At 33.9% G+C, this 12,749-nt stretch overlaps 1 protein-coding gene across 4 annotated transcripts in view; it reads right to left on the bottom strand.

The window, feature by feature from the left end:
* Positions 1–8,323: 8,323 nt before the first annotated feature.
* The window catches only part of LOC140449213 (cytoglobin-1-like), a 69,493-nt gene continuing 65,067 nt past the window's right edge, over positions 8,324–12,749 (bottom strand). For all 4 annotated transcript variants that reach the window (XM_072542390.1, XM_072542391.1, XM_072542388.1 and 1 more), the window contains exons 3-4: positions 11,406–11,628; positions 8,324–8,566 (exon numbers count right to left, since the gene is read on the bottom strand). In XM_072542390.1, the coding sequence (XP_072398491.1) occupies positions 8,444–8,566; positions 11,406–11,628 (346 nt within the window). In that variant the 3' untranslated portion in view covers positions 8,324–8,443. The remainder of the gene's footprint in view (positions 8,567–11,405; positions 11,629–12,749) is intronic.

Here is a 12,749-nt window from a genome sequence, read left to right as displayed (position 1 = left end):
ATTCAGCCTTTAAAGATGATGAAGTTAATGTTAAAATCCTAAAACTCTCAAAATTGAAAAAAATTATATGGCCTGATTTTCTTGACGAAGACAATGTTCCTCTAAGTAACATAAAAAAGTATTAATTCCGCCAAAAATTTGCCGGAGAGGCGAGCTGTGTTTTGTTTTGGACTTTGCTTCCTAATAAGACAGAGAAGATTATTTTTCACGTTAAGAACGGCTATGAATAACTGTTCTGATGAGACTTATTAAGTCGAAATACGTATCAATAGATACATAGACGCTTTGTACGTGAAATCAAATCTTTTCTGTCTTTTTCATTTTTATTCGGATCTACTCTGTATGAGTACAAGAAACAAATTCGTTAAAGATTTCTGCTTAGTTGAGGAGACATGTCGTGGAATGCAAATTTTAGATTCCCCATGTCTCTATTAACATGTTTATCAACGTCTGGCTATGCCTTGCAATTTTTAGAAGGCTCCAGATTAAAGCAGAAATCTGAATTTGTTTCGAAATTATCTTACCGAAGTAACTTTCTTTTTATAATAAAAAGTTTTTATTAAAATGCTTATTATAATTTAAAATCATTTTAGTGTGTTTATCTTCACTCCAGTTAACTAAAAATTACATTTTTTTAAGTAAAACTATAGGCAGTCATCTTCACCTCATTCGGGGTGAAATTGACCAAACAAGCTATTTATTTTTTCTGAGTTCGGTTTTTTTAAATACTCAATGTTTTTTTGTACTAAAATTAAATTTAAAACTTATACACATATTATACAAAAAATTATAGTACATTTTATTTTATTCTCTAGAAAATATCTTTAGCTGAAGTTGAAAAACGGCCAACTACACCCCATTTTACGGTATGTAAAAAATATGTACAGAGCGTGTAAAGAACTTCACTCACAGTCCAACGGTTCCTACTTTGTTTATTATAGCTTTTAAAGCAAAGGTATTTTATTATATATTTTATGATTATAAAACGAAAAATTAAACATAAATGTCAGCATAGTAATAATGAATCTGCAATAGCCTTTGACTTTATGCAAAATCTTTCGCTGCCCAATTTGACTACATTATAAAGTTTTCTACGGCAGATAACTTTGGTACTATGTATTTGGTGTACACGACATCGGAGGCAATGATGTCCATATGCATACTTATCACGAAGGAATGGCTAAAAGTGATCAAAATGAACTGACTTCCATTTTATTTCATTATTTAACAGATAATATACTCGTAAAATGGATGAAATATGGTTTTTCTTTGATGGTGGCCCGGGTCAGAACCAAAACTACATCTTTATCCGCTTTGTTTTACTGCTTTTACAGCTTTTTTTTAATACACCCAGACTAAGTAATTTTATTTACGTTTAAACATGTATGACATTTAACTATTTAATAGTTATTTTCGATAAAAGGTTCATTTTTAATAGACTTAAAGTAATATTGTAATCATAGATGTGATGACGAGAAAAGATAGATACAAAAATGGACCACAAGGTTGACAATGTTTCAGATTTTCTATGTGATTGTTTACAAGAGTTCAGACGTTATAATTTTAATTAAACGTTATTTTTCTATTTATATTTTGTTTCATTTCTGTTTACCCACGTCTATTAACTACTTTTTGTCGATCGGATAGCCAAGCGGGCTGGGCGGCTGGCTTCTCCTTCGCTTCACTGCGAGAGATGTCAGTTCGATCCCCAGCTCGGTGACAGAAAACAAAAAGGCTAACGCAGCAGTTTAAAATTCTAAAATGAATCTGCGGCTTAGTCTAGAATATGCTGGTATCTGATCGGCCTATGGTGGAGCAGTACGGCAAGAGATAAGGGCTTGCGGCTCGGTGATACTCCTCCATAGATCCCTACCGGAAGGGCGTGTGCCGCCTAAATACCGGGTATATATATATATATATATATATATATATATATATATATATATATATATATATATATATTAACTACTTTTTAATTATCTCTTTCAGCAAGGAAGAAATATTAAATGGTGTACCGTAGAATGGGTACACTTTGATCATATTTTTTGTTTAAAACTGAAGATCTATTTTGTTGTTGAAAGCAAAAATTAAAAAAAAATACTCTATATCGGTTTTTGGTGTTTTATCCATAAACAAAGTATGAATCAAAAGTTTTTATAGAAAAAAATAAAAACTGCGTGATCAAAGAAATACTTGGATACTTTGATCACGCATGTTTTGTAAGTGGGTTATGAAAGTATCCCCACACTTAAAAGTACCTACTGTGTTTTTAAAAAATACATTACCGCTCATATTTACATTTTTATAAGCAAATAGAACCTTGGGAAAATAATGAAACATCCAAATTTTACAAAATATTGTTTTAATATATGCCTTAGTCTACTGTACCATTTGTTGTAGAATATTGTTTTCAGCTTAACTTATTTTTGTTTCACGTTTACAGCTAATTCAAGCACTGCAATACTTTTACTGAACGTGTATATACTTGTTTTCATCCTTCTTGGCGTGTGCCTGAAATAAGCTACTACGGAATTTTTAATATTCGTCTCTCTCTGATACACAGATGCGTAATTCAATTGTGCGAGTCACGTTCCTCATGGTAAAGTGCGATGAGAGGGGAATGAAGAGACCACTCACGTCTCCCAGTATTGTAGCAATAAGACCGATGCGTTTGGCCGATACGGTGTCGGTGGTAAGTTCGGCCTCTTTACGAATACAGATAGCTGGCAGTGACGTGTTTTTTTTTAACATGTTACCCTGATCTGTGCAGGTTTGAAGTAGCTGATGAAATAGTTTTTATAAGTAAACAGTTTTTAATTAATTAATAGTTTGAGCTCTAACTGTGTGGAATTCCATTACATAAAATAATACTCTCGACACCTTAAAAATTCCAGTTTATTATAAATTAACTCTCTCTCTCTTCCGATACCCATTGCAATAATGACTTGTGGGATTGTTCTTGAATGAGCTGGCTAATAGGTTTATAATTGTAGCAATTACCATTGATATTTTATGTTGTTTTAGTCGATTTTAGTCAGTCATTGTTGGAATTTGTTCCGAACAGTTTTACTTATTATTTTTTGTTGTGAATGACTAATTATTCTATTTAATAAAAAAAATGCCGGGAAAAACGATAACAGGAGAAATACGACAATATGTAGTTCATTTATTGGAGTATTTTAAAAAAGAAAAAGAAAACAACGGACCTTTGCTTTCGTTATCATCGGTACATGAACGAGTAGCGGACGCTTTGAAAATCAGTCTTCGCACAGTGACAAGAATAAAGAGTAAATACAAGACAGGGGCAGCTCTTACTACACCAGGAGAGTCACGTAATGTACAAAAAAAAAGACTAATGATGTCAGCGATACTATGAAAGGAGAGATTAGAAATGTACTGTATGGCATGAAAGCAAAAGGAGAGCACGTTACAATTAAAGTTCTAAATACACAATTAAGAAACAAGCATCTCTATGACGGTTCTGATACAAGTTTGTGGCGTCTTATGAAAAATTGTGGGTTTTCATACAAAGTTAGAAAATAGTAGACGAGTGCTATGTGAGAAACCATGTATTGTCTCCAAACGACTGTATTTTTTGAGGCATTATATGAGAAATTTTTTAAGTCCAAGCCCACTTCAGTTAGTTTTTTTAGATGAAACATGGATATTCCTAAAAGGGGCATATAAACGTACTTGGCAAGATGACTGTGTGAAAAGCATCAGAAAAGGACACGAAAATACAGGTAAACGCTTTGTTGTTTTACATGCCGGAAGTAGGCAAGGATTTGTTAAAGATGCTGGATTACTGTTTTCTACGAAATCGAAGAGTGCAGACTATCATGATTCTATGGATAAAGAGTCTTTTAAAAAGTGGGTCTCCGAAAAGATGATACCAATGTTGGAGGAACCATCTCTAATTATTATGGATAATGCCTCATACCATAGCTCTGTAATAGAAAAGTTACCTAATACCAGTTGGAAAAAATCGGACTTACAAGAATGGTTATGAGCGAAAAAAATAATTTTTGACGACGATTCGGGCAAGACAGAGCTATTGAGTCTTTGTCGCCAGAATAAACCACAAAATACCAGGTACGTTATAGACGAGCTACTCCAAGAACATGGGCATCAGGTTTTGAGATTGACTCCATATCACTGTCAATATAATCCGATTGAGTTGGTCTGGGGCATTTCTAAACAATACTATGATCGTCATATTGGAGAACATGGACGTGGAGATGAAACAGTGAAAAAAGTTTAGAGCGATGCATTAGCTGAGGCAACACCTGCAGTCTGGGCGAGTTGTGTTAACCATACTGAAAAATTAATTCAGGACGACTGGGCAAAAATGGTCACATACGATGAAAATGAAAGTAGGATTATCATCGATTTGGCGGAAGATTCCAATGATGAAGACAGTTCCAGTGAAGACGCTGACTGATTAGCTAATTAATCAAGGTCAGTACGTTGTAACAGTTCAGAATTCGCTACAGTGCTTAAAACTTAAAAAATCTGTATTATTTTTTAATTAAAGTGGGTTAAATAATTAACACTTTTTTGGCAATATTTCAAAATCCTTTTAAAATGTACTTTTCGTTATATCCTGTCCTATTGTATTGCAAGCTAGAAAAATAATTTTTCGCAATTTATACGTATATTCCGTTATTAGAAATTTAATGAAAAATAATTTATAATTTTCTTTTATAACTATTATTTCGTTTGACATGCTACATTTTGCTCCGCCACTGGAGGAGGTAAACGAATCGAGCTTAGACAAGGAAAGACAGATGAAACAACTTATTGCAAGTGTTTTTACACGCACATGCCAAGAACGATGAAAACAATTATATGATGTTTTCATCTCCGTCTAATCCTTCTGAAGGTTGAGGTAAAATCTCTACGATTTCTTCTTCTTTTATTTACAAGATGTCGTTAAGAACTCGTCTAAATTTTATTTTATCTTTATCTACTGATTTAAGCCCTGCAACGGTGATATCGTCTTGGTCTAACTCAACTATCTCGGAAACATATTTGTAGGTTTTTTTTTCCACGTTTAGATGAAAAATTGGCCAAGACAAATTGACCCACAAGCAAATTTCTTGTATTTTCGCCCTCTTTGCTGTTAAGACCTGGACGATCTCAACTGCTTGCTGTTTATTTTCATCTTCATTGTCATCCAAATTTATTACTTTGTCGTTCATTTAATTTGCGTTATATATAGAGACAGAGACAGGACAGTTAGGTCCTCCAAATCGCTGTTCCCTAAGCAAAGTTGTTAATGCCGATTCTACCGCTTCCTCAGGATTATCCGTTTCTTTATCTGTAAATTTCTGCAAAACTTGATATCGGTTATAGTCCTTTTCCATCATATTGATAGCACATTATGTATGCAAATCCTCAACAGGTCAAAAAACCATAGGCGTCACCCTATACTTGTTTTAAAATAAAAAAAAAATTAATATTTTAAGATGCCGTCAACAATTCATTATCTTTTAAAAAATCTTCTGTAAACTAAGTATCCACTAATCTCACTATACCTTTTTTGTGCGTAAAAAACGTCGGTATGTATGCCACACGATTAGTGTTAATTATACACGGGTGATTAACGAGAGAATTCAATGTTTCACGAAATAAATTAATGTAAACAGTAATTTAAAGGTGATTATTGTTTTCTATACAAGTTATCGCCTGACACAAAAAGAATACCTTCGTTGAACGATTACCTGGAATTACTGATAAGGCTTCACTAATGATAGTTTAAGTAGTTTTTATGCCACATTACAGCTTATGCCAATACTATAAATTAGAAATTGTTGGCATCTTCCATTTAGTTTGTAGATGTACATTGTTCATGTCTTACCTACCTACGTTTTTGGTGTCGATATTTTGTTATTTGCATTTAAAAATGACGTCGACAACAGGTTTTATCCCGGTTAAGTGTAGTTTTAAAGGTGCCTTCAGTCTAAGAGAGAAAAATATAATATTAAATGTACACGATGCACTTGTACATCAACGCCCTTTAAATAATGTTCGTGAAATCGTTAACATGTGTTCAAATATGACAGGGGTTGGAGAAGCAACAATTTATAGATTCCTAAAAGAAAGAAAAGGAGGAACTGTTTCATCTCCCAAGAAGAGTGGAGAGAGTAAACCCTTGGAAATTGAAGAAATACATAAAAACATGATAAGACGCAGCGTCCACTCATTGTTTTTTAACAAAGAATAGAAGAAAATCCGTTTTAATTGAAAAAGATTACATTGTATGTTGGAGACGAGATTATCTAAGAACTATTAAAAAGTACTGAGAAGAAGGGAAAACAATTTTTTATTTGGACGAGACTTGGCTAAATGAAGGTCATACTGTACCATATCTATGGGTTGATACAAATGTAAAAAGTTCCCGTCAGACATTCATCGAAGGTGTATCTACTGGAATAAACAATATTCCCGTTGGAAAAGGACGCAGACTCATAATAACCCATATTGGAAACGAATACGGTTTTGTCAATGGTGGATTATTAAGTTTTGCCTCAAAATCAACCAAAGATTACCACGAGGAAATGACTGCTGACGTTTTTGAAGAATATTTTGAGCAAATGTTGGATTTAATTCCAAAAAATTCTGTCATAGTCATGGATAATGCTAGTTACCATTCAAGACTAGCAGAAAAATTGCCAACAACGGCATGGAAAAAAGGAGAGATAATCGAATGGTTGGATAAACACGCAATTGAGTACAAGGAGAATTCGACAAAAAAGGAATTATTACCTATTGTAAGGCAACATAAAGCAGCTTATAAAAAATATATAATTCATGAAATGGCATTAAACCGTGATGTAATTATTTTACGTTTACCCCCATACCACTGTGATCTGAATCCGATAGAAAATATATGGTCTCAAGTAAAGGGTGAAGTCGGACGCAACAACAAAACTTTTAAATTAGAAGACTTACAACAATTATTAGAACATTCCTTATCAAAAGTAACTCCAGAAAATTGGAAAAATGCTGTTAGTCATGCTGTTAGAATTTGATTAAAATAATATTCATTTTTTTACAAATCGGCCCCTGTTACGGCCACAAATAATTTTATATATAACCAATAAAATAAACATCTTACATTTCTTGCAAATTCATTAGTACCTGTTAATCTCCATCACTCCGACACTGGCAACTTTATTTAGGGATTAGTAACCCTCAAAACTATTGTATTCTATTCTGCTTCAACCTTTATACCTGGTGGTCATACTCAATTTAAAATTGTTTTCCTATATACTTCTGTAAACTTGTTGACAAACATCTATTTTTCATTGAGTCCCCCGTATCAACACTTTAGGGATTTGCATACATAATGTGCTATCAATATGATGGAAATGGACTATAGGTAAAAACAGACCACACGCCCGAAAGCCACTTTTCAAATTCCTTTTTATAGCCCCTTCTTCATAATTTTTGTTTCGTGATGCTACGCTATTCAATCTATTTAAACATTTTTTGAGCAACACTGGAAACATGTCTTTTGGTACAGTATTTATTCCTAAGTTCTGAAGCTTCCATTCTGATAAAATAGCACGCCAAGCTGTTTTCATGGGGCGAAAAAATGCCACATCAAGTGATTGACACAAATGTGTCGAGTTGGCAACTAAGCATACGAAATCAATGTCATTTTCCTTGCATACTTTTGGTACTTCCGGATCCATATGAGATGATAAATTGTCATCTATCAAGACTTTTCTTCCTTTTAAACGTTTAGAATGTGGAAGAAATACTGTCTTAAACCAATCTCTAAAGGTTTCTCCATCCAACCATTTAGTTGTTGTCTGATTATAACGTGTACCGAGACTGCAACAACTTTTCGTACAACAAGGATCTCCCCTTGGACCATTTTCTACATACACGGTCTCCCACAGGAAATCCTATCCCGAACAATACAGGCCAGCTATGCCTAGTGACTTATTATCGACCTGTATTGCTTGCTACGGCCGCGAGTCCCCACTCTGGGCTACGTCCAGTTCGTTGACCCGGAGCTCGAGGATGTGGGCCTATCTTTACCGTTTTTTGCGTATTTTTAGTAGATTTCGCTTTTTGTTAGTGTTTTATTAATTTTTTTGGTAACGAAGCCTTTTTTGTGTTGTATGTAAATTTTTTTTAGGGCAAATACACTTTACCTATAAACTTGATATTTAAATAGCATTGTATTTTTATTTCCTGGTGCAAGCATTACAAAAATATTGCAAATTGCATGATTATTACATACAGCAGATAAACGACAAAGTTCAAGTAGGAAGCAAGGTAAATTACTAGATTGAAATAATACGCACGATTATAAAGTTACGTATATTTTATAAAGAAACTATAAAGTTTAATGTCTATAAATCATAGAAATTGTTTAATTTTAACTTATCTCACACTCTCACCAAATCTCGAACTTAAATGGGAATAACTAATTTTCATCATCCATGGCTTTAATTGCGGTTTTTGCGAAGTAATCAAGCATTTTACTCCAAGCTGCTAATTCTTCGGTTGTCATAAACGCAAAAATATCCAATAAAGCCCTTTTCACGTCCTGAAAAATAATTTTAAATTAAATATATTAGATGATTTAATTAAATATGAATATATGTTAAAAATAATGAAGCAATTATAAAACTGGAAAACATATATTCCTTGCGGTGGAAAATTAGAACAGGCACAACACATTATCCCCAAATTTATATAACCTATATAGTAGCAATTAAAAATATTAAATGGCGTTTTTAACCACCGAACAATTCATAAGTATATTTTGTGCAGCACTAAAGAAGCCTAAGGTCTGTTAAAGGTAATTTAATAGTGGGACAGAAATTAAAAATGTTTGTTCGTTATGTTTGAGTTTATAGAGACCATTACTTTTTTAAATACCAAATCCTACCCTACATAATTATTACAATAAGGATGTGACAGAAGACAAACAAGACCATGCTAAAGATGGACGGTATTATTAAGAGTGATCACGAACCCATAAAATTGTAAAACAGTTATATCAAAAGCGACTACATGAGAAGTTAGCCTTGAGAGAATGACTCTCGAAACGGCTGAAAGTACTAAAAGGGCCAAAAAATGATTTTAGGATATAATTAGCCGGTAGGAATACAAGAACAATACAAAGGATTCGTTGCTCGTTAACGGAAGCGTCGTCGGGAGTGGGTATGTATATTATAAAAAATAAAAAAATATCAGTTTGACGAAAAAAAAATTTAAGGTAGACCTAACAAGCAAAGACAGGAAAACAGTCAAAGCCATAGTCGGTCTTCTAACAGGGCACTGTAAGCTGAATAAGCACTTGAAGCTAATGCGATTATCAGATGATGACCAGCATATACGTGACAACCAGCATATATGTGAAATTAACAGCATACTGACAAACAGGAAGAACTGAATCTATGGCATAAAAGCACTAAACTCAATCTCTATATATCATCATCATCATTGGCTTCACAATCCATGGTGGGTCTTGTCCTGCTCAAGGATAAGTATCCATTCTCTCCTATTCTTCGCCTTGGTTTTTCAGTTTCGTACTACCAACATTCTCAAGTTTTCCTCCACCTGATCCTTAAATCGTGCTCTGGGTCCGCCTCTCCTTCTCACTCCATCTATTCTTTGTTTTGGCGGCTTCATGTCCACACTGATATTTACCTATTATGTCTTCACAATATCCCGATAGTCGGTCGTAAAGAATATAATATGCCGATTTTTTGTATGTTACGGTTAGGGGGTTATTCCTCTGTAGTTGTCACATATTGTTTGATCTCCTTTCTTGTGGATAGGTACAATTATACCTACATTCTAGTCTTCTGGCAACTTTATTTGCTTCCAGATCAGTTCTACCAGTCTACATATGCAGTATGTCAGGTTTTTTTGCAATCTGCCCCAGGAGCTTTGTTTTCTTTCAATTTTTGTATAACATGGATGATTTCTATCTCTGTTGGGATGTTATCTTTCTCTCTTTCGTCGTCAATGTCCTCGAGTTAAATTTCTGATTCGTGGAGCCCTATCTCACCTCTTATATTTAGCCTTCCCTCGAAATTTTCTGTCCAGCTTTCTAGTACCTGGACCTGATCACCAATGATCTTCCCTGTTCTATTTCTAACGATTTGAATTCTTTCCTGTTCTGGTTAATCCTCTTGTAGAACTTTCGCGTTTCTGGTTGTGCCTTATAGTTCTCTAGCTCTTTTAGTTGGCTCTCAGTATGCTCTTCTTTCTTCTTCTTTTTAGTATAATATCTATATATAGTACCTACAAAATGGTAAGTAAATAGCAGTTAACTAATTACATACATATTATGTTCCATTTCTTACTAAGGTATAATAAGAATTATTCAAAACGTTATTGTTGTGATTTGTCTCCTTTCTACAACACAAGTAGCTTGCCAGACGCTGGAACTGGTTACAAAGTAAGTAAACTTGGATCAAATAATCATTCTTCGAAATAATTTTTAAAGTCTAAATCATAATAATAATGCGTGATGAATTTAAAACAACTTTATTTTATGTTGCACTGTTACCAAACAAATTTTTCTGCTATGTGCAAACGAAAATTTACATAGAGCGCGTGTATTTTTACAGGTGAGAGGTCGAGATGTACCTACTGTCAGGTATGGGAACCGAGAACGAAGTCTGTTGCCGCTGAGATGACCATCCCCTGAGAACCAAGAGAGAAGTCTCTGAATGTCTGAATGTCGCTTTTTTTTCTTCTTCTTCATGTGCCGAGCTCGATTATCGAGCGTTGGCTATCAAATTGGCTATAGTAATTTTGTTGACGGCAGCTCGGAAAAGAGATGCAGAAGATCTGTTAAACCAATCTCTCAGGTCGCTTTGGTACAACATTTTATAGGGAATAGGGACGGTTTTTAACGAACTTTAAACGTTTCAAACGGTGGGTTATAATAAGCCACGTTTTCTATATATTTACGAAGAAAATGCATAATAATAAAACAATAAAACTAAAAGATTTATTGCCTTTTTACGAGTTCCGGGAACAAAAAATTAACAATATTGACCCAGTTCTAGGTAGACGAAAAACTTGTTTTTTCGTCTTCGAAAAACGAATTAGAGAAGTGGTTGGTACTAGAAAAAAACATTTATAACCAGTGTGGTCGTAAAAATGATAACTTTTTATATAGAGAAAAGGAGAATTGGCGGTAACATAATATTGAAGCTTAATTATATTTCAAAAGAAACAACATGTTTTAGCAGGCGCGTTAAAGAAAAACGAAAGAGACAAAAACTCGTCTATAAATAGAATATATTTTTATGTGTTATTAATAATTGGAACAAAATAATGAGGGATTTTTGGTGATATGTTAGGACTTCAACAGTTATGTTAACAACAGCTTGAAACAAAGTTTAATTAACCTTTATACTTACCTTTAAAGCCTGTAGATCCACTGATCTTCTTACATGGTTTCGTCCTATTTTATCAATAATAGCCACTAGAGTATCTGCATCATTAAGGCTGCTTACAATAGAACTTATTGAGTACATGACGCCGTTTACATGGGCGTGAAATCTCTTGTTACTAGGAAGGCTCTCGGTAGGTAAGTCTTTAAACGGAAAAGCTAGTTTATGCTTAGGTTCAATTTCGAACAGTCTAAAAATAATACAGTTTTGTTTTTTTATTATTTTAAAAACTGGTAATATTAGACATAAGTGATGTCATTAACTATTTAAATGGTTATTAACCTTTTATCTACTATCTTAAATGAAAATTAGTAACTTATTTTATGGCTATAGATCCATAAATGGTGGCATTTATCTTTTTCTTTTTCTTTTTCTTTTTCACTTTAAAGATTGGGCTCCAAGCCTGTTCCATCTTTAGTCTTGGTCGTCGTCTTTTCTTCAGCTTAGGTAATATTTTACAATCTAACTTAGCAATCCATCTTGGTTTACCATACAATCTATCTTAGCAATCTCTCTTTGTTTAATCTTTTAATGTGGTCTCTATTTTTTAATGTGTTTTGTTGTATTCTGTTGTTAAGAGATGGATTCGACCGTTACTTGAAGGAAGTTCATTTTATCTAAAAATAGAACACTCAATACTTTTTTTAACATTTTGACAATATTTATTATATATATCTATCTATCTATACAAGGATTGTTACAGCTGTCGCCGCCTTCCTTCTTTCAGCCAACGTCTCCAGTCCTTTCTGTTCTGCCATTCTCCATCTCTAAGGTCTCGTCTTTCCATGGCCTCGTCCACTTCATGCCTCCATAATCTTCGGGGTCTACCTCTTTTCCTCCTTCCGATTGGGCTCCAATCCGAAATCTTTGCTATCCACCTTGTATGATCTGTTCTTCTCACATGTCCATACCAAATTAAACGTTTTTCTTCGATGTAGCTGAGTATGTCTTGTTCTACTGCCATTCTTCGTTTTATCTCCTCATTTCTGATGCGATCCATTTTTGTCACTCTGCAGCTTCTTCTCATGAACTCCATTTCAGTTGCTGTGATTTTGGACCTGTTTCGTTTATTTATTACCCAATTCTCTGCTCCATAGGTCATTATACTGCGTACCAAGCTGTTATAAATTCTCTTCTTTGTATTTGTGGTAATCTATCTATCACACAGTACCCCGTTTATTTGTTTAATACATGTTCTTGTCTGTGCTAATCTGCTGGTTATCTCTTGCTCGGTGGTTCCATTTTTTAGAGTATGAATCCTAAATATTTTCCAAGTTTCTCACTGGTTCTTGCTCTGTTGTTAAATATTTG

The sequence above is a fragment of the Diabrotica undecimpunctata genome, chromosome 8 (genome assembly GCF_040954645.1).
Source record: "Diabrotica undecimpunctata isolate CICGRU chromosome 8, icDiaUnde3, whole genome shotgun sequence".
NCBI classification, from domain to species: Eukaryota; Metazoa; Arthropoda; class Insecta; order Coleoptera; family Chrysomelidae; genus Diabrotica; species Diabrotica undecimpunctata.
The sequence above is the reverse complement of the archived record's forward strand: the minus strand, read 5'-3'. Positions and strand labels throughout refer to the sequence as shown.